General features: G+C 38.9%; 1 protein-coding gene across 1 annotated transcript; it reads right to left on the bottom strand.

The window, feature by feature from the left end:
* Positions 1–3,431: 3,431 nt before the first annotated feature.
* On the bottom strand, positions 3,432–17,236 carry LOC149133224 (uncharacterized). Its single transcript, XM_089359734.1, has 4 exons — positions 16,752–17,236; positions 8,564–8,647; positions 7,624–7,777; positions 3,432–7,252 (listed from the first exon to the last, which is right to left on the bottom strand). Exons 1-2 carry the CDS (start codon positions 17,108–17,110, stop codon positions 8,587–8,589), a joined length of 420 nt encoding a protein of 139 aa, XP_089215860.1. The 5' UTR covers positions 17,111–17,236; the 3' UTR covers positions 3,432–7,252; positions 7,624–7,777; positions 8,564–8,586.
* Positions 17,237–21,825: the final 4,589 nt, after the last annotated feature.

The following is a 21,825-nucleotide window of genomic DNA, read 5'->3' as shown; positions in this document are numbered from 1 at the left end:
ATTAGGAAATTTTTGGAGTGAAAAAATGACGCAGTAACCTAACAAATTGTATTTAGAATATAATTGCGATTCTTTAATCCAAGAAATTTGGAATTGTGTAAATGTATGAATTTTAAACATACACACACACAGAGAAAATCTGCCTTTTATAGTATAGATGTATTTATGTATGTATGTATTTATTTATGTATGTATGTGCGTATTTTATGCGTGTATGCATGAATGTATGCATACATGCATGTATGCATATATTTATGTATGTATTTATTTATTATGTGCGTATTGTTATATGTACGTATTTATGTATGTATGCATGTATGTATGTAAGCATGTATGCATGTGTGCATGTGTGTATGCATATATGTATGCATGTATGCATGCATGTATGTATCTTTTTATGTATGCTTGTGTTTATGTATGTATGTATTTGTATATATGTGTATATACGTATTTATGTATATATGTATTTATGTATGTATGTATGTATGTATTTATATATATATGTATGTATGTATGTATGTATGTATTTATGTATGTAGGTATTTATGGATGTACGTATGTTTTTATGTATGTATTTATGTATGAATGTAGATATTTATTTATGTATGTATGTATGTATGTAGGTATGTATGTATTCATGTATGTCTGCATATATGCCTGAATGTATGCCTGCATGTATGCATGCATGCGTGCATTCATGTATGTATGTCTGCATGTATGTGTGTATGTGCGCATGTATGTGTTTGTATTTGTGCATGTATGCATATATGCATGTATGTATATGTGCATGTATGCATGTATGCATGTATGTATTGTATGTATGCATGTGTTCATATATGTATGTATTTATATATATATATATATATTTATTTATTTATATGTGTGCATGTATGTATGCATGTGTGCATGTATGTATGTATATGTGTATGTATTTACGCATGTATGTATGTAAATTCAATAATAGGACGAATTCTTTTACAAGAATTTATCAAGTAGCTAGCGTGAAAAAAACCTCATAAGGGAAAAAATCCATTATTTATTCCCGAAATATATATTTATATTTATATAAGGGCATTACTATACAATAATGCCTCACGCTATGAGGGACTCTAAGGTCAGACTACCATAAAAAGCACATTTTTACCGAACGCGAGGAAATGCAACTCTCAAAGCCAACCCCTTAAAAACAGACTAAGTTATAGATCATGATTTCGTAGTTATTGTAGTATTATACAACCTCTACTCGTCAGTATAATATGGTCAAGATAAATAGTAATAAACAGAGAATCAACATACCAAACGAACATCGTGTATCCAATATAGTATATAGAAGACTGTTCATCGCTATTTCCCTATGTAAGTGGCGGGAATTTCGAATTGCATCTCGGTAAATATGCTTTTTTCTCAGAATAAATTCAGCACTGAATATATTCTGGTAATATATTTAAATTCAATAATAGGACGAATTCTTTTACAAGAATTTATCAAGTAGCTAGCGTGAAAAAACCTCATAAGGGAAAAAATCCATCATTTATTCCCGAAATATATATTTATATTTATATAAGGGCATTACTACGAAATCATGATCTATAACTTAGTCTGTTTTTAAGGGGTTGGCTTTGAGAGTTGCATTTCCTCGCGTTCGGTAAAAATGTGCTTTTTATGGTAGTCTGACCTTAGAGTCCCTCATAGCGTGAGGCATGTATGTATGTATGTATTTGTGTATGTGTGTATGTATGTATTTATGTATGCATTTGTATATGTATGTAGTTATGTATGTATTGATGTATGTATTTATTTATGTATGTATGTATGTATGTATGCATGTATGTATTGATGTATGTATGTATTTATGTATGTATGTATGTATGTATGTATGTATTTATGTATGCATGTATGTATTTATTCATGTATGTGTTTATGTATGTATATATTTATGTATGTAGGTACATATGTATGTATGTACGCTTGTATTTATGTATGTACGTATGTATATATGTATGTATTTATGAATATATGTATGTATTTATGTACGTTTGTATGTATTTATGTATGTATGTATATATGTATGTATGTATTTATGTATTATGTATGTATTTATGTCTGTTTGTCTGTATGTATGTATGTATGTATGTATGTATGTATACGTATAGCTTGGCACGTTTTGTTTTTAATGTATGTATTTTCATTCATTTAGTTTCATATATACTTAAATGATAAAGTTCTGGCAATTTCTAGAGATTTTTATATCTTCAATGTTAGATTGGATCTGTAGTCTTCGAAACAGCTTTCTCGTTTCTGGCTTTGAGAAATCTGATCTCTCAGGATTTGTATTTAATCTATGTGTTACATACCCTAATGCCCCAATAATAACAGATATAAACCAGAACTTGTTATTTGGATAAAGTAACTGCAGATTGCTCAATAGTTCAGTGTTGCTCTATGAGAGACTGCTTTGGGGATCAATGTTACTATCATCTCTGAGCTTTCTTCTTTCTAACATAATCTTGTTTGCCGCAACATAAAATCGGTGAAAGGAAGAGCAAGTTTGAGCGGAAGACCATGCATGGTCTTCCGCTCAAACTTGCTCTTCCTTTCACCGATTTTATGTTGCGGCAAACAAGATTATCACACAAGGAATGCTGCTGAAGGAACTGCCTTCCAAGCCTTATGATATTATCAGCCTTATGTATGTATGTATGTATGTATGTATGTATGTATGTATGTACGTATGTATTTAAGTATGCATGTATGTTTGTATGTATGTATGTTTGTATGTTTGTTTGTTTGTCTGTCTGTGTGTGTGTGTGTGTGTGCGTGTGTGTGCATGTGCATGTGTGTATGTGTGTGTGTATGGATGTGTAATACCTGCTTTTGCTGCATTCCTCTAACCTACATGCACTATGATGTCTGAATAATTAATAACTAAAATGCGAACGATATGTTTAGTTGGTTGGGCTTTGCTGATTTTTGTTTTTTACTTTCTGTTTTTCTTAAAACTTCACCACTCAGCATTTTTTGATCGTGAAAGTTGTTAATTTTTTCAAAGACGGTTTGAATCTTTATGACAAAATGGAGCATCGATGAATCACTTCTTCAACATCTATCTTCAGTTTTCCTCAGTCCTCATGTGCTTTTATTCTGACTTCATGCTAGAAACTTGTTGTCCCTGTATTTGGATAATTTTTCCTCTTCTAAGATCTGGCTTTTATCTCTGTGTGTTTCTTGCAATAGGAACAGTGGATGTGTTGAAGGAGTGCTGCAGAACAGAAACCACTTCGCTTGGTTAGCTTGGTGATAAGGATGACGGTATTTTGTCCATGACAGAAGCTGCTGAATTATAATAGAGGCATAAAATATAAGAGTCAAATACTGTCATTTAAAAACTTCTTTTTTTTCTCAATTAAACATTGACAAAAGGAAGCGTAAACTAGAAATTTTTAAAATTTTATTTTTGAAAAAGAACAATGAACAATATAATAAAAAAAAGTATTTAACTGTGGTTACTAAGTAACAATACTGTAAAAATAACTCAACTTAGAAAAGGAGTTGGAATATTGTTCAAGTAACTCAACCAGTAGAACAAACGTGTATACACTATAAAATAACTCAACTTGAAGAAGGAGTTGGAATATGGTTGAAGTAACTCAACCAGTAGAACAAACGTGTATACACTATAAAATAACTCAACTTGAAGAAGGAGTTGGAATATGGTTGAAGTAACTCAACCAGTAGAACAAACGTGTATACACTATAAAATAACTCAACTTGAAAAAGGAGTTGGAATATGGTTGAAGTAACTCAACCAGTAGAACAAACGTATATACACTATAAAATAACTCAACTTGAAAAAGGAGTTGGAATATGGTTGAAGTAACTCAACCAGTAGAACAAACGTGTATACACTATAAAATAACTCAACTTGAAAAAGGAGTTGGAATATGGTTGAAGTAACTCAACCAGTAGAACAAACGTGTATACACTATAAAATAACTCAACTTGAAAAAGGAGTTGGAATATGGTTGAAGTAACTCAACCAGTAGAACAAACGTATATACATTATGTACAGGTATTGCAGGAGATGGTTGTTTTAGTCCTTAAAATGTAAATACGATCGCAAGAATAGATGTTAAGGTCTCTAGAATACAATTATGATCAAAAGATAGATGGTATTGTCTGTACAATGTAGTTATGACCACGTGATTGATGCTATAATTTGCACACTGTTGTTACGACCCTAAAATTGATGTCATACGCTTGACAGTGTATATATAACCAAGACCTGATTGTTAAAGTCTGTTCGAAGTAGTTGCGATCAGGATATAATTGGTATAGTCTCCACTGCAATATTTAGATCAGGAGATAGTGGTCATTATTATCTCTACTGTATTATGTGAGATCGAATGTTGATGGTTGTAGCTTCGATCACATTATTCATACCAAAAGAAGTATTTTATTGTCTTGATGTTATTTGCGGGAAGAAATAGATCTTTTAGATTTCATTATTGTTTATAAGACACAGAAGTATAATTTTTGTTGTTTTTCATGGAATTTGGTCTTAATAAAAGTCTGCAAGAAACTGGTAGCCCAATCCTGGTTCTTGAAAAGTTTCGATGTTGTCAGTTGGAGGAGTTTGATGTTGAAAATAGTCACAAAGTTATTTTGTAATAGATGGTTCATACAGTGATATTCTTACATCCTTCAGGAGATTGTTGTAGGCGTTGTTGTTGTTGCAAAAGCTATCCAATATTCTCTCCGAAGGAGGGGATTGTTTATGATAGTTGACCATGTTATATTTAGCAGACCAATGGCTGTTAATGAAGTATATCAATGTTACTTTTAAATGACGCTGGTTGTTGTTAGGTATTAGCCCTGGGACGGAGTGTTTAAAGTATCCATGTTATTGTGAACAACAGCTGGGTACTGTACATGTAGCCTTCTCGCTATTGATAACAGTAGCTGGTATGTGTTGGTGTAGCTACAAGAACTGAATGTAACAAGTAATCTCCATGTTGTTGCTAACAAGATGTTAGAATTGAAGTCTCCATGTTAAATGTGCACAACATTTCATTGTTAGATATAATTTATGTAGCCTTCATGTTATTGATAACAGTAACAATGTGTTGATGTAGCTAAATTAATTTTAGCAGCGAGTCGATATTGTAAAGTAAGTGAGGTGTATAAATCAGGGCTTGTTGTAATAAATGCTGTACGTAGGATCTTCAGTACATGGCAAGGTGTTATAAACACCCTCTAACGCAGAAACATTTATTGCTGTTATAGTATTAATTAAACAATTGCTGTCTGTTGGAGCACGAAATATTGCTTTCATGTTATGGCGAACAATTGCTGTTTGATGGAGCATGAAATATTGCCTTCATATTATGGTGAACAATTGCTGTCTGTTGGAGCATGAAATATTGCCTTCATATTATGGCGAACAATTGCTGTTTGTTGCTGCACGAAATATTGCCTTTATGTTATGGTGAACAATTCCTGGTTGTTGGTGTACGAAATATTGCCTTCGTGTTATGACTAACAGTTGCTGTTTGTTACTGCTCGAAATATTGCCTTCGTGTTATGGCGAACAATCGCTGTTTGTTGCTGCACGAAATATTGCCTTCATGTTGTGGTGAACAATTCCTGGCTGTTGTTGTACAAAATATTTCCTCCATATTGTCGCTGCTTGTTAGGGGTACTCTTCATGTTGTTAGCAAGAGTCAGATGATATGAATATGTCATCTTTAACAAAAACTGGATGTTACAGGAGCTTCATATCCTATGTACGTCTACTCCTTGCTATGTTCCGTGGATTCTCGGTGTTAAATATGTGGTCTTTCCTATATTTATTTGGAACGTGGTGTTATGGAGTGTTCCTATGTTAGTTTAAACATTAAAAGATATATTCTGACCAATTATTGAAGCTTTATATGCTGTCGTTGAAATCGCAGCCAATCACTCGCTAATTAAGAAAGGGCATTAATTAATCAATGTAGCCTGACATATACTGTCAGGATAAATGAGATTGGAACAACTTTGATCAAGGTCAGCCAACATGTGACAGGGTTGATCTCTACTAAAACAACATCTACAATAAGCTGTAGGGTTGTTAGTAGTGTTAGTAGGGTTAATAATAAGGGGAGAGGACGTTAGTGGTGTTAGTGGGGTTACGGGTGAAGGGAGATGGGGAGTTAGCCCTACAACTTGACTGTAGGTTGTTTAGCCCTCGAAATCAATCCCTAGCCCAGAAGACCTAGCTGTGATACAAGCCATGCCAGCCACACTCATCATTTCAGTAGAGCCCAGACTTCACTCCTTAATGTGGCCTTCTTTTTAGATGTTATTTGAGAGGGATTTCGCTTCTATATTTGTTGGTTAGCTGTAGAACTATTTATCCTGCAACACTCGCAGCCATTTACTCATTGTTATATTTAACAACAGTTGACTGCTTTCGATTAACACCTTGTTGCAGACAGCCAGGCTTTGATGTTATACAGTTACACCTTGTTTACATTGAACAAGAGTGAAGGGTTACTAACTTACACCCAGTATTTAACAGCAGCTGGAGGTTATAAAAGTATGTCTCTCATATCACTATTATGTTTAAAGGAAGATGTTATAAGGCGTTGCATTTAACACGAGGTGAATGTTATCAATTTGCACTTTGTTATATTTAACAGGAGTTTGTAATACCTATCTACACCATGTTATATTACTCCTCATAAAATATTGTTATAATATCAATATCTGTTCATAGAGTTCTTTTCTCTCCTTTCCAATATTTCTGTCTCCTTCCATCTCTCAAGATCTCAATTTTAGAGTTGTTATCATTAAACCCTGCATCGTTCTTCTTTTCTGTTATTTTTATCTCACTGCTACACGTTGTTCTTATAGCTACAGTCTGTTATCTCGACATTAGCCTTTTATATAACTGTTATCAATGTTTCTTTTAGATCTTTTGTTTGTACATATGGTTTTATCATTGCTATAACAGTTCTCTGTTATCATTTAACTTTTCACTCTCTTCAACAAATATTTTCTCCACTGTTGTTCTTTTAATATAATAAATTGTATCGTAATTAGCGTCATTTTCCCTTCAGTTTTTGGTCAACATCATTCTCAGTGAATTCACTATCGTGTGACAATGAAAGTCACATATTACCGTGAAGGTGGTCATGAGAAGAATCCGATGATCCTAGGATATATCACATTTGCTTTAGTAGATGTATAAACACTGCTTTATGGTTGTAATCTGGAAGAAAACGAAGAAAAAAAACACTATGAAGAGAGAAAAGACAGAAACAAATTCCTTCATTTTAATTATTGCAGTTTCAGATTTTATAACTTATTTTCTTATTGAAACTTCAATAGATGTTGTAGATTTTGTACTAAGGTGGTGTGTGTTGAGCTGTGTAGTTGTAGACATGTGTGGTGTTTGTTGATGTGTTGCTGTTGTTCTTGTTGTTGTTGTTGTTGTTGTGGTGGTGGTGGTGGTGGTGGTGGTGGTGGTAGTGGTTGTGGTTGTGGTGGTGTTGGTGGTGGTGGTGGTGGTGGTGGTGGTGGTGGTAGTGGCGGCTGTGGCCGCAGCGGTGGTTGTCTAATCAATATAACATTTATACTTACATCCTCCACGTCTATTTCATTCTTAATGATAGACTTTGATTTAGAAATCCCGCATGTCACTTAGTTTCTTTGATGTTATCCTCATTTTCTGGGCTCTAATTCTTAATATTTTTAGTATTTTAGATCAAATCTAATTCAGAAATGTTTTCTGAGTCTGGAAATCAACAAGAAAAAACCAAATCAATAAATTTATCCAAAAAATTATTTTCCACAATGAAAAATAAAATTTTGTGAGGGAGCATCTCTATAGATTGAACCCTAGAAAGTTCGTAAAATTTATAAGGAATGGAGTGTGGACGATGTTATTCTGGGACCCCACAAAATTATTTCAGTTCTTATATATAACAAAAAATAGGGATTATAAGTGCTTTAAAGGGACAGGGCGTGAGATTAAGGGCGTCGCTTTGCAACCGAGTGGCTTTCGGTTCAGTCCTACTGCGGAACACCTTGGCTGCCTCTTCTACTGTGGCCTCAGGTCAAGCAATGCCTTGTGAGGGGAGTTTGCAGACGGATACTGTATGGAAGTTCGTCGCTTGTGTGTGTGTGTTTGTGTGTGTGCGTGTGTGTGTGTGTTTGTGTGTGTGCGTGTGTGTGTGTGTGTTTCTGTCTGCCTGAGTGTCTGTGTGTGTCTGTGTGACTGCGTTTGTGTGAGTGTGCGTGTGCGTATGTAAGTGTGTATGCGCCCATGTGTGTGTGTGAGAGAGTGTATCTGCTTTTGTTTGCGTCCCAACTGCTTGACAACCGATATTGGTTTGTTTATGTCCCCATAACAAAGCGGTAAGGCGAAAGTTACCGATAGAGTAAGTACCAGACATAAAAAAATATACACTGGGGTGGATTTGGTCGACCAAGCTTTTGAAGGTGGTGCCCCAGGATTGCCGTAGTTCAGTAACTGAAACAAATAAAAGAAAGTTTGAAAGAAAGATGGGAGATTTCTTACTTTACGTCTTCATGTCTAATTCCTTAATAAAACCACATTATAAATCCGCGTCGGCGCAGGAATCTACGGACGGCTCTAGTTAGGCTGAAAACGAAAATATTTTTATGTTTAGTCAAAGAATTGGGTTGTACATGGGAAGATAAATAGATAGAGAGAGAGATAGGTAGGTAGGTAGGTAAATAGATAGATAGATAGATAGATAGATAGATAGATAGATAGATAGATAGATAGATAGATAGATAGATAGATAGATAGAAAGTTTAGATAGATAGATAGATACATACATACATACATACATACATACATACATACATTTCTTTTATTAGCCACACAGGGCTCAACAAAGATGGGACAAATACAATGTAGAGCTTTTCTTTTGGGGAGGGGGAAGGAAAGAGAGAAAAAAAAAGGGTGTGTCGATCAAAAGGGATCGAGAAGAAAAAAAAAAGCGATCAATAGGGATCGTGTATCACACAGTAATGTTCTCGTGTAAAAAGAGGGGAGGACAGTTTAGGTTTAGCCGTGGAAAGAAAAGCCTACGGAAAAGACCACGGTAACCTTGGTCAATATTGTCATTGAAGAAACTATAACAGTAAGTGACTCTCTTTTGCCTTTTTGTTTTATTTTTTTTCCTGGATTTTTTTTCTAGTTCATAGGGTTATGCTCAAGATGGCTCCGTCGTTCACACGTGCCATCCTTGCTACATTCACCCATCTAGTGAATGCTTCAAAAAAAGATGGGTGAATGTAGCAAAGATGGCACGTGTGAACGACGGAGCCATCTTGAGCATAACCCTATGAACTAGAAAAAAACTAGACAAGACTTCCCTTTCTACTCTCACCTTCCTCTTCAGGTGATACTTGAAGAAGTTGATGAGAGATTTCCCAGAGAGGAAAGTCTTTGTCTCTAGACCTTTCAGACGCGTCCACCATACACATTCTTTCGCCATAGCCACAAGTACGATGAAAATAGCTCTTCCTTCCCGTTTAAAGGAAGGAGGCGCGACAATATTCACGATAGACTCGGCTGATAGACCGACTCGTCCCACACGCGATAGCAGTTGTTCGACGTAAGCCCACAGCTCGGAAATGGTGGGACACTGTACGAGTGCGTGCAGAACGGTTTCGTCGCTCTGCCGGCATCTCGGACAGGTCGGCCCCGTGTTTCTCGAGCCATGCCTGTAGAGCTTATCCCGAACGGGTAGTGCTTCTCGATAGCACTGCCAGGCCAGGGATCTCTGGAAGTTGTCTATAGGTCCCGGCCCGAAGGTCGTCTTAAACAGGCGGGTCAGGTATTCCTCGTCGACGCCCAGGTTCGCCCCGAGATCGTCGTCGTACCTTCCCTCCACTAATCCACTATAGAATGCGTTAGTTGTGATGCAGTCGCTCAAGGTTGACCCGGGTTGTTGGAGTTGCAGAAGAGCAACGCGACACTCGCGGTGCCATTCGCCCTTCCTCGGCCTCTTCTTGATCCACGACTGCAGTTCGGTCATGGAGACGAGCTGCGGGAAAGCGCGCCGCACAAACGGTGACCACACCTGTTCACCGCTGTCTACGTAGAGCCGGAGATGTCGCAGTCTCAGCGCGTGTTTGCGCATCATCAACCACGACATGCCCAGTCCTCCTTTTAACGGGTGTTGGCAGCAAACGGATCGCCTAACCATCGGAACGCTTCCTTTCCACAAGAAGCGGAAGAGGATGCACTCCAGTTTGGTGATGGGAGGGTCGGGACAAGGAACGATGGTCAGGCGGTAGTAGATGACGGACGCGATGTACGTGTTCGCCACCTGCGCCCGAACTTTTAGGGACAGCTTCCTCTCGGCCCATTGCCGGGCTAGAGTGGCCACCCTTCTCGTTATCTCGTTCCAGTTCTTCTCCGTTTGGAGGTCTGGACCAAACCAGACCCCGAGCAACTCAACCGGACCGTCAGTCCAACGTCCCACGACGGAGGCGCTGCTTGACGGCATGGGCTTGCTTCTCCAGGTGCCGAGCCGCAAGCCCACTGACTTATCCCGGTTGATTTTCGCTCCCGTTACCGCTTCGTAGTCTCTCAGTGTCTCGCCGACAAGCTCGATGTGCTTTTGGCTAGACACTATGACGGTGACGTCGTCCGCGTATGCCGACACGCTCGTTCCGCATCCCAACTCTCGCGGGATGCCCCTCAGCGTCGCCAGCTTCCGCAGTAGTGGCTCGAGAGTCAACACGTACAGAAGCGACGAGAAGGGGCATACCTGACGGACCGAACGTGCAATGTCGAAGGGTCTTGATAGATGCCCATTGACGCGAACTACCGAACGGATGCCTCTGTACAAAGCAGCCATCCAGCCACGGAAAATGGGACCGAAGCCGGCCGCTATGAGGACAGCCTCCAAGTATTGATGGTCTACCCTATCGAAAGCTTTCGATTGATCTAAATTGATCAGGGCCCCACCCATGCCAGGTTCCTTAACTACCCGCTCTATGATGTAGCGCATCAGATGGAGGTTGTCATGGATGCTCCTGCCCGGCACGGCGCACGTTTGCGCCTTGTCGATCAGTTTCTCGATGACAAGCACCAACCGCTTGGCTAACACCTTGGCCAAAATTTTCAGGTCTGCATTGAGCAGAGTGATGGGCCTAAAGTTATCTATGACGTCCCCCTTGTTTGGATCTTTCTTCAGCAGCGTTACGGCTCCTCGACTCACAAAACCGGGAATGCTCCCGTTTTGCTGCCAGTTGCAGTACACCGCCACCAAGACGTCTCCAAACAAGTCTGGCATACAGTTGTAAAGCTCGTAGGGCAGACCATCCAAACCCGGAGATTTGTCCCTCGAGCATCCCGCCATCGCATCCCTCACTTCCGCCGCCGTGATGGCACCTTCGCAGCACTCTGCCTCTCTTGCCGAGAGTCGTGGCAGGCTGTGCAGGTAGGCACTGAAGTCCACCCTGCGTTCTCGCTCGCCACTCGTCCCAAACAGTCGAGCAAAGTGCCGCTGAAAGGCCTCACTCATTTTGCTTGGCTCGAGCAGTTCGCGCCCCTGTTCGTCCACCAGAGACCGAATGGTGGCTTTGTTGCCCTGTTGCGCCTCCGCCACCCGGGCCTCTTGCGCGGCTCCAACACCTTCGTTTCTTAGAGCACGCATCCTAGCCCTGACAACGCACCCTTCGTGTTTAGCGTTGAAGTGTTGGTCTAGGGCCAACCTCGCCGCCAAAACGTCGGATGCGATGCCACTTCTAATTGCCTCTTCTAGCTTCTTAACTAGCTCACCCTCTACTCTGTTTCTGTCTATGGAGTTTAGATAGATAGATAGATAAAAAGATAGAAAGTTTAGATAGATATCTTTCTTTTATTAGCCACACAGGGCTGCACACAGAGGGGACAAATACAACTGTAGAGCTTTTCTTTAAAAATAAAAAAAAGATAAAATAAAAATAAAAATAAAAATTCCGATCAAAAGGGATCGGTAGGGGCAAAAAAAGAAAAGGTATCGTATATCACAGAAAATGCCAATAGTGTAAAATGGGGTAACATTAGGTTTATCCATGGAGAGAAAAGCCTACGGAAAAGACCACGGTAACCTCAACAGGGAATAGACACATGAGAGCAAAGTGCGCTCTCTCTCTTATTTTTTATTTATTTCGATTTGCTACATTCACCCACCTTTTAATGAAACTTTCACGAGACAAAACCTGCCTCTCTATTCTCACCTTCCTTTTCAAGTGATACCTGAAAAAGTTGATGAGCGATTGGCCAGAGAGGTAGGTTTTCGTCTCTAATCCTTTCGCACAGGTCCACCACACACATTCCTTCACCATGGCCACCAGTATGATGAACACTGCCTTGCCTTCCCTGTTGAGGGACGGTGGCGGAGCAATTTGCACAATAGACTCGGCCGACAGGCGGACTCGTCCCACACGTGACAGCAGCCGTTCGGCATAAGCCCACGGGTCGGAAATCTTTGGACACTGCACGAGTACGTGCAGAACGGTTTCGTCGCTCTGACCGCATCTCGGGCAGGTCGGTCCAGTGTGTCTCGAACCGTGCCTGTACAGCTTATCCCGAACGGGTAGTGCTTCTCGATAGCATTGCCAGGCCAGGGATCTCTGGTGGTTGTCCATAGGTGCCGGCCCGAAAGTTGTCCTGAAGAAGAAAAAGAAGAAGAAAAGAAGAAGAAAAAGAAAGTGGAAGAAGGAAGGAAGGAAGGAAGGAAGGCGAGAAGTTAAGGAAAAAAAGACGAAAACGAAGGAGAACTGAAGGGAAAATAATAAAAAGGACAAGGAGAGGGACAAGAAGGAGATGAAAGAGAAGGAAAAGAAGAAGGATAAGAAGGAGGTGAAGGAAGAGAAGTAGAGAGAAGGAAGGAAATGAGAGAGAAAAAGATAAACAAAGTCAAGAAAAAAAGAAAGTCAGTGAAAAAGAAAAGGAAGAAGAAGGAGGAGGAGGAGGAGGAGGAGGAGGAGGAGGAGGAGGAAGAGGAGGAAGAGGAGGAGAAGAAAAATGAGAGGGGGAAGAAATAGAAGAAAAGGAAGAGGTAGCATCAAAAGAAGAAAAAGAGATAGCATAAGAAGAAAAATGAGAAGAAGAAGAAGAAGAAGAAGAAGAAGAAGAAGAAGAAAGGGGATGAGTCGTCTATCCTCTTTGAAATCCTGTTTCTAACAAACAGATCTTCGGTGCCGTTCTTTGAGTCGAAGTTTTAAAACCTTTATATTTAACTTAGAACATTTCAACATATGTACAGTAACCCCTCGCCATATTGCGGTTTATTATATAAGCTTTCGAGTCCTTCGTGGTGTTTTGCTTTTATAATAAAATAAACATATGCAAATTATAAAAAAATATTTTTTTAAATATAGTTGTTTTTTTTACTAAATATAGGAGTCCTGTTGATTCACAACAACAAAGGTAAACATTTTTTCCTAAGCGACCTTGCTGCACGCAATCAAACCCTAAACATAGCACTCGTGGAAACTCATCTGGACCCTGATATAGAGGATACAGAAGTACACGTACCAAAATATTACACCATACTGCGAACAGTGGAGTTGCTGTATCCATCCGTGAAGACCTCACACCCCAGGTCTTACTGTCATACTCAAATTCAGTATCTGACGCTCTAATTGTATACATAAGACAATATAATATAGTCATATGTAATACATATCGCCCACCAGATGCTCCACACCACATAGGCTAATTTGAAGATTGCCTCACAAGAATTAAAGAAATCCTCCTGAAACTGGAACACCATGTGAGCGTATTTCTTATGGGTGATTTCAACATCCCCAATGTCAAATGGCCCCAAAAGCCTCATGCCCTCAAGAATAACTCATTGCAAACAAGCACAGATGGAGTCCCTGCTCAACCTCACCGATGCTCTATTCATAGAGCAAGTGGCGCTCAGACCAACTAGGGCAAATTACATTTTAGATCTCTGCTTCACAAACAATATGGACATCGTTCATGATGTAAAAGTGACGACGACTTTAGGTACGGATCACAACATAATAGAGCTGTCTATGTATGGACCCGTAATGGGAATATATATTCAGTACCAGGTGTTGATGTGGTTGCGTGTATGTTATCACAAGAGTTCATACAGAGTTGAACATACAATGCTATGTGAGGGAGAGAGCAGACAAAGAAGCCTGGGGTTATAAAAAACATTAAGTCAATACGGCAAATAAAACAGCCTCATGACGCCGCAAAATAGGACCCCTCTTCCAAATGGATGGCTCCCTCACAGATAGTCCAAGATTAGTGAGGTACTGAATGACTTCAAAAGTGTCTTTACCACCCCACTGGAAAAGAGAAAGTGAACGAACCAGTGGATTTCTTTGCCACTTCACCTATAACCAGCGAGGCAGTTACGATGGATTACACCGACATTAGCGAAGAAGATATGCTACTAACCATAGATGTGGACGCAAACTCAACTGCTGGTCCTTATGGTTTCCCTGCAATCCTCCTCAAACCGTGTAAGCGTGCCCTGGCGAAACCACTACAGATTCTCTTCCAGAGTTTTCCTGCAAATGGCAGGTTGCGAAGCAAACCGACGGAGGGAATAATATGCCCAATCCATAAAGGAGGAAGCAGAGCAGATGCTAAAAACTATAAGCCTATCTCTTTTACTTCACACATCAGCAAAGGCATGAAACGGATAGTTAGAGGGAATCTAATCGCATTCCTTGAAGAAAACAACTTGCTGAGTGATACCCAGCATGGTTTCGACCAGGTAGGAGCTGCCAGATCCAGCTCTTACAGCACGATGACTGGGTGTTGAGGCAGTTACTCCGCAAATCAAATGTGGGAGTAATATACCTTGATTTTGCAAAAGTTTTTAATAAAGTGGATCATGGTATGATATGCCACAAACTGCGTGATCTTGGCATAGCTGGAAAACTTGAAGAGCGGCTACATGACTTTTTGAAAGATAGGAGTCAGGCAGTAGTGGCCAAAGGAGCCACTTCGAAGAAAACACAAATAATGAGCGGTGTTCCACAGGGCACTGACTTGGGACCATTACTTTTCATAGTGGCCTTTTCAGATATGCCCTCAGCTGCCCGGATAGCCACCCTTGCTAGCTACGCAGACGATACGAAAGTCTCGCAAGAAATACAGAACACCAGCAATGCTGCACACCTGCAGCAGGAATTGGACTCAATTCGCTGATGAGCTGAGGACAATAATATGCAGTTTACTGTTGAAAAATCTCAAGCCCTGCGCTACCAGCGTCCAAAACTGAATATAAAACTTACAGGGTACACTGGTCCAGAGGGGACTACAATCCCAGAGTCTAAATCCGTGAGGGACTTTGGTATCGACATGAGTGATGATACCTCTTTCCAAATGCACATTGCCAGGATGGTAACATAGTGCAGACGACTGGCTGGATAAATCCTGACAATGTTCCAGAGAGAAGGAAACCATGATGGTTCTCTGGAGGTCATTCTTCCTTAGCCGCCTGGATTACTGTTCCCAGCTATGGTCAACCAACAGTGTAAAATTAACAGCGGAACTTAAAGGAATCCAGTGAAGCTTCACGGAGAAGATCGTCTCATTGCAACAACTCAGCTAATGGGAAAGGCTGAAACAGTTAAGACTCTACTCCCTGAAGCGAAGGCGGGAGAGGTATTCAGTAATAAACATCTAGAAGATCCTGGAAGGGATTGTGCCAAATTTTGGCATTGAAAGCTACACCAATGCCAGAACGGCTCGACACTGCACAGTATCAAAGATCCCAACAATGCCATCGCGCTTCAGGACCAGTCACTGCAATAGTCTGGGTTCCAGGGGCCCACAGCTTTTTAATATTCTGCCAAAGAGCCTGAAGGACCTACACAAAGTGGATGTAGGTGTTTTCAGATGAAAACTGGACGTCTTCCTGTCGAGCGCGTCCCAGACGAACCTACCTCACTGCAAGAGGTGCAAATGAAGGTAGTGACATCAGACGCCCTTATTCATCAAATGCTACATATCAAAGGAGGCTCTCAATAATAACAGTGTAGCAAAACGGCAGTGCACCAGCATGGCCACAGCTCTAAGCTAAAGCTAAAAAACAGAGCACACTTTTGTTTTTGCTTTGCGGATTTTCACTTATCACTGGGGGTTTTGGAATGTAACAACCGCGATAGTTGAGGGATTACTGTATTGTAATGTCGTAAGGTATGCAGAATGTGTGTGTGTATCTACAGGGTATCCCCAAGTGTGGGTACATGAGATTGCCACATACTTTAAGAAATTATTATTTCTTATATTTAATTGTTTATACTATGATTTTATTTACTCCATGTACCCACATGAGGATTAACACATACTTTAAGAAATCATTATTTCTTATATTTAATTGTTTATGTTATGATTTTATTTACTCCATGTACCCAGACTTTGTGGACAACCTGTATATGTGTGTGTATGTGTGAAATGAGTGTGTGTATGTGTGTGAGCTGAGTGTGTGTGTGTATGTGTGTGTGTATACGTGTGTGTGTATGTGTGTGTGTATATGTGTGTGTGTATGTGTGTGTGTGAAATTAGTGTGTATGTGTGTGTGTGTGTATGTGTAAGTTTGTATGAGTGTGTATGTGTGTATGTGTGTGTATATATGTGTGTTGTGTGTGTACTGTACGGTTTTGTTAACGTGAATTTGTATGCGATATGTGTTGTGTTTGTGTATAGCTGCGTTGGTTATAATTGAGAAAACTTCAATCTTTACCGTTTAAGTGGGCCCCTCTTGCGGCTGGGGCAAAATACTTTGGCTTTTTCTGGTTTCCATTCGTTTGAGATAACTTTAGGCAGTTCTATTTCAGTAATATCTGGATCAGGAAAAGTTTGCAATGTTAACCAACTTATGTCTTCGACAATGAAATGGCGTTTGACGTTATGGTGATCTATGGTGAAAATTGGTTTCTCTTCGGGGCAATCATGGAATTTAAGTTTTTGGGGAGCAAAAATTGTTTTGGGGTCATATTCTGGCATATCAGGAAATAAAATCTTATGGAAATCTGTAAAGACAATTTCGCCGTCAGGTATGCAAATACAGCGGCTGAATAATTCCTTGATTTTGCTTGGCATTGTTCAAGTAACAATTCCAATTCAACGAGATCGATGTATCAATTAATTCAAAGAATCAATCAATAATTTATATAATTTCGATAAGAATTTGATTTTCACGTCAATTGGATAGCTAAGAGAAGTGAAAAGTGAAAAGATATTCAATAAGCGCTCGTTGTTACGTCATAATCGTCTTGTTGATTATGGAGTAATTAATTTAGAAAGTGGGCGAATTGACGTAACTGTTATTGCATCGGATAGAATGTTTTGCTGTTTATGTCTCAATTCTTTGCGTTCTGAGTTCAATTCCTGCCAAAGTCAATTTTCTCTTTTATAATTTCAGAGTCGATAAATGAAGTAACAATCAAGAAATGGGGTTTAGTCTTATTTATAACTTGCTGTCTGGATTGTAACATATTTTCAATGGTGTAAATTTGTAATATTGTGTGACGCTATTTGGGCCTGAGAATTGCATCAAGGGTACATGTGTTTGGAAGAAAGAGACAGTGCCTATGGGCCTGTGGCCTTCGCTGCCGCTTCCACACTGGATTTATTAGATGCAATTCAGATTCAAGTTGAATCTTTACTGATTGTAAATCTTAAGAAGAGACATGAGCAGAGGGAAAGTTCCAGAGGGCTTATGTTTTGGGAAGGAGTGAGCGTATTAATCTGTGCAGAAGCTGGAGGCGGAGACATAACAATAGCGGTAGCAGGAGGAGAGCAAGGCCACTCTTTGGACTCATTTTATTCTAAGAATGAAAGATGATACAGGATATCAAATTGATAGACGGGTCTTGCTCCGTGACAACGTTTGTGGGTGAATAATCCTGCCTTTGAGAAACAGGCCGAACCTCACTGGCCAGACGAAAGAGACTCAATTGAACACTTCACAGGGAGACGATTCGCATCTCCTGCATATACATTTACCAGCACGTTTCGATCCTGTGTATACAACCCAGATGTTCTCGAATTCTTTAAAAGCAGGGATTCACATTCCTCCAAAGCTACTCATCTAATGCATGATCTTCCCAAGTATCAGTATGGATATACATCTTTTTAAGTGTGTCTTTAAAAGTTGTCTTTAAAATACCTGTGCAGGTTTTCCTTGGTATAGCTCTACACACAGTACTTCTTATGGCATGTGGGTATCCTCTAAACGGCGAAAATGGCATAAATACATATGTGTATGTGTGTGTGCGTATGTGTGCATGTATGTATGCATGTATGTATGTATATATATATATATATATAAGTAATTATTTTCAGGATCTAATAAAATTAAGGCATTCTAAAAATAAGGGCACCATGGGGGCGATAAATTAAGTACCAGTGAAATACTTGGATCGATGTAATAGACTAGTCCTCTCCCCACAAATTTCAGGCTTTGTGCCTGTAGTAGAAAGTATTATCATCACCATCATCATCATCATCATTATCATTATCATTATCATTATCATTATCATTATTATTATCATTATTATTATTATTATTATTATTATTATTATTATTGAGTGAGAGAGCAGTGCATGCCATCAAAGTGACACTGTGGTAAAATATATGAAGCCCATTATACCCATCATGACTACCCGTCTGATAAGGGTACACCAAGCACATGCATCACAACCATATGTGCATGACATGGTGATCTAATATCAAGATAAACAGCGCATGACCTCGCAGGTGGGTCCCAGTTAGAATTTTCTTCAGGTCGTGTTGCCCATCCCGCTCAGCTCCCTGATTAAGGTTCGTTTAAGGATGTTGAGCAAAACACTCATGTTTCCAAAGGGGAATTATTCAAACCCCAAAGAATTCCTCTCAACACAGAGCTATGATGCTCCCCCACTACTTCTGCTCATGATCAGAGATGCACATATCGTCAGCCACCAAGGGACATGCTCAACTGTAAAAGGTCAAACAACTGACAAGCAAACCTCTAGTATTGAGCAAAATATTTGCTGTAGACCATCTTTTTATACCAAGACAAAACAATGTACATAACATTTCCAATCAATTAAGAGACACTGCCTGGTACTGCATCAGGGCATATTATCATTATTATTATTATTATTATTATTATTATTATTATTATTATTATTATTATTATTATTATTATTATCATCATTATTATTATTATTATTATTATTATTATTATTATTACTACTACTAACTGCTGAGGAAGCAAACGTGTTTTCTAATCTGTCTTCGAAGCGAAATAATTTTAATAAAGAAAATAGTGTTCGAGATAATTATTATAGGGGTTGATAAAAGAAAATTATAAAGTGTTTTATTTTAAGACAAGAGTATAATTCGTTTTCTTCTCATGTCACCCAAATAAACGATCATGAACATTTAACGCCACGCCCCACGAATGAACACCGAAAATGCATAAAATACCTTTAACATAGAAAACAAAGAAAAGAGCGACCGTTAACTTAGCAACAATACAAAATATTAATAAAATTCGGCAACTAAAAGAAAACCTAGAAATCTGGTCATCGTCCATAACCAGAACAGAACAGCAGTAACAAGAACAACAACAGTATTCATTTGTGTATGGCTTTCGGGTATAAACACGAGCAATGATAAATTGTCTTTTGGCAATGATTTGTTCAGCAGATAAATATTTTCCTGAAAGATCAAAAACCTGTGATTATTTTGTGCATCGAAATGTGGTCAGCCTTTCTCAGAGGTTTACAAAAGCCAACGAGAAGAGAAAACCAACGTACATATACCTTGTGAAAACATGGGATCACACGCAAACACGAATTGGTAAGAGCTCCCGGGAGACGCGCAGATACACGGACAAACAAACACAGAGACACTCAGACATACAGATACATAGACGCGTGCGCGCACACACACAGAGACAAATGTACCGATACATAGATAAAAGGACATACACAGACACATGCACAGACGCAGTTTCATAGATACACAGATGCACACATATTTGCGGGTAAAGATATGGAAGTTGTATAATTTCAGGAAAGAAAGGAGAGATTTGGAAAAAATAGTTTTGACTTTGGTTGATGAAAACCAAACATTTTATTGATCATTAAAAGATGACTATTCTTGAAGAAATCTGCGTCTCGTGTTAATCAATTAAATGCTGAAAGGCTCCCCGAAGTTAATATTAAGCAAGCAACATCCGATTTGTAAGTGTCAACAACTATCCTTTCGAGGTAATTACCTGACAACAGGGAGAGTCTACAATGCAAATGTATAGACTGATAGTAACCCAATGTAGAAAACGTATCGGATTAAAAGAAAATGCATTTAAAACAAGAGTCTAATTGCGTAAAAATTTATGAACTTTTTTTTAAATATTTGAACACAAGTTCTTACAAAAGTCTATCTGAGTATATTCTGCTTTTGAAGAAATCCGGCTTAGCTCACTTTAAAGGACACTAGTCTGTTTTAGAACGAGATAATCTATATAAAGATAGTCTTTATTCGCAATTCTATGGGAGATCTGGTTGAGCGAGTATTACATCATTCTTTTTCAGAATAAATTTGCTTTGAACCTGAAATCAGCGTTCCTCCAGGCACACATCGAAATACTTGCTTGGTATTATCTTATATGCCTACGTATATGTGTGTATATATATTAATATGTCTACTTACTTACTTACACACACACACACACACACACACACACACACACACACACACACACACACACACACACACACACACACACACAACACACACATATAGCGTGTTAATGGATGATGAGTGATAAATATCTTTCGAACTCCTCAGTGAAATGAAATATTTGGGATTTTAAAGCTGCTAACTTTTTGAACTTTTGGCATTTTACATTGTTTATCAACTTTTTCTGACGTTTTTAATGACCTTTTTTCTTTTCAAACTGTTTTACAATGTCTACACAGCAACAATTTGTTTTTATGTTCTGGTTTTTGTGATAATGAGTTATTTTCATTTATCTGCATATTCTACATGAATTTTACCAGAGCATTTTTACTCTTAAATAGGTTGTAGTGGTGGTGGTGGTGGTGGTGGTGAGAGGGAGGTGTATGCATGTGTGTGCGTTAATTTTTATTCATTTGTGACCCCTCCTCCAAAAAAAAATCTTTGTGTGCGATTTTCACACATAAGAAGACACATAGAATGGGAACGCGGTCGGTCCAAATTCTAATTTTACTTTTCATTTTCAACTTATATTTAGTGTGTATGTTTCTCGAACCATTTATCAGTGCCCCATTGTGTACATTATTGTTTACCTTTAAGAAAATATTCTATATAAAAGTAAACGCTTCCATAAATCACTGTTGAGGTGCTTCGAAAAATATCCATGGATTTAAGCGACCTTATGTACATTTAAAGCGATTTAAAATCTTGAATTCAGAGCTAAAAAATTTTCTGGGCGAAGTTTGCGTACATAAAATCTTTGTCATTAGAGAGAGAGACAAAATACTTCTGGGGAAATGATTGCGTTTGCATCGTTCTTATATTTTGATGAAGGGTTGTGTTATAAACACAGCGTGTATATAATGAACACATGCTGCTGTAATACTGCATTTTGTCTTATAGGCATACATATATGTGTGTATATATATTATTATGTTTGCATACACATGCATACATACACACATGCACACGCACACACGCACACGCACACACACATATGAAGAAAAGGAGAACAGAGTGAAAGCGAGAGAGAAATAGTAAATGAAAACTAAACAGCCATGTTTAAAGATAACTTCAGAGAAAAG

Source organism: Octopus bimaculoides, chromosome 11, assembly GCF_046866305.1.
Source record: "Octopus bimaculoides isolate indiv1 chromosome 11, ASM4686630v1, whole genome shotgun sequence".
NCBI lineage: Eukaryota > Metazoa > Mollusca > Cephalopoda > Octopoda > Octopodidae > Octopus > Octopus bimaculoides.
Note: the sequence above shows the minus strand (reverse complement) of the source record. Positions and strands in the feature narration are given on the sequence as shown.

Bases quoted from the DNA above. Each gene is read 5' to 3' on its own strand.
- LOC149133224 (XM_089359734.1), bottom strand. From the start codon at position 17,110: ATGCCAAGCAAAATCAAGGAATTATTCAGCCGCTGTATTTGCATACCT. The intron at 8,648-16,751 runs GTAAAGATTGAA...TTTCGTTTTCAG, and splicing joins AAGAGGGGCCCACTTAAACG to CCTAACTAGAGCCGTCCGTA.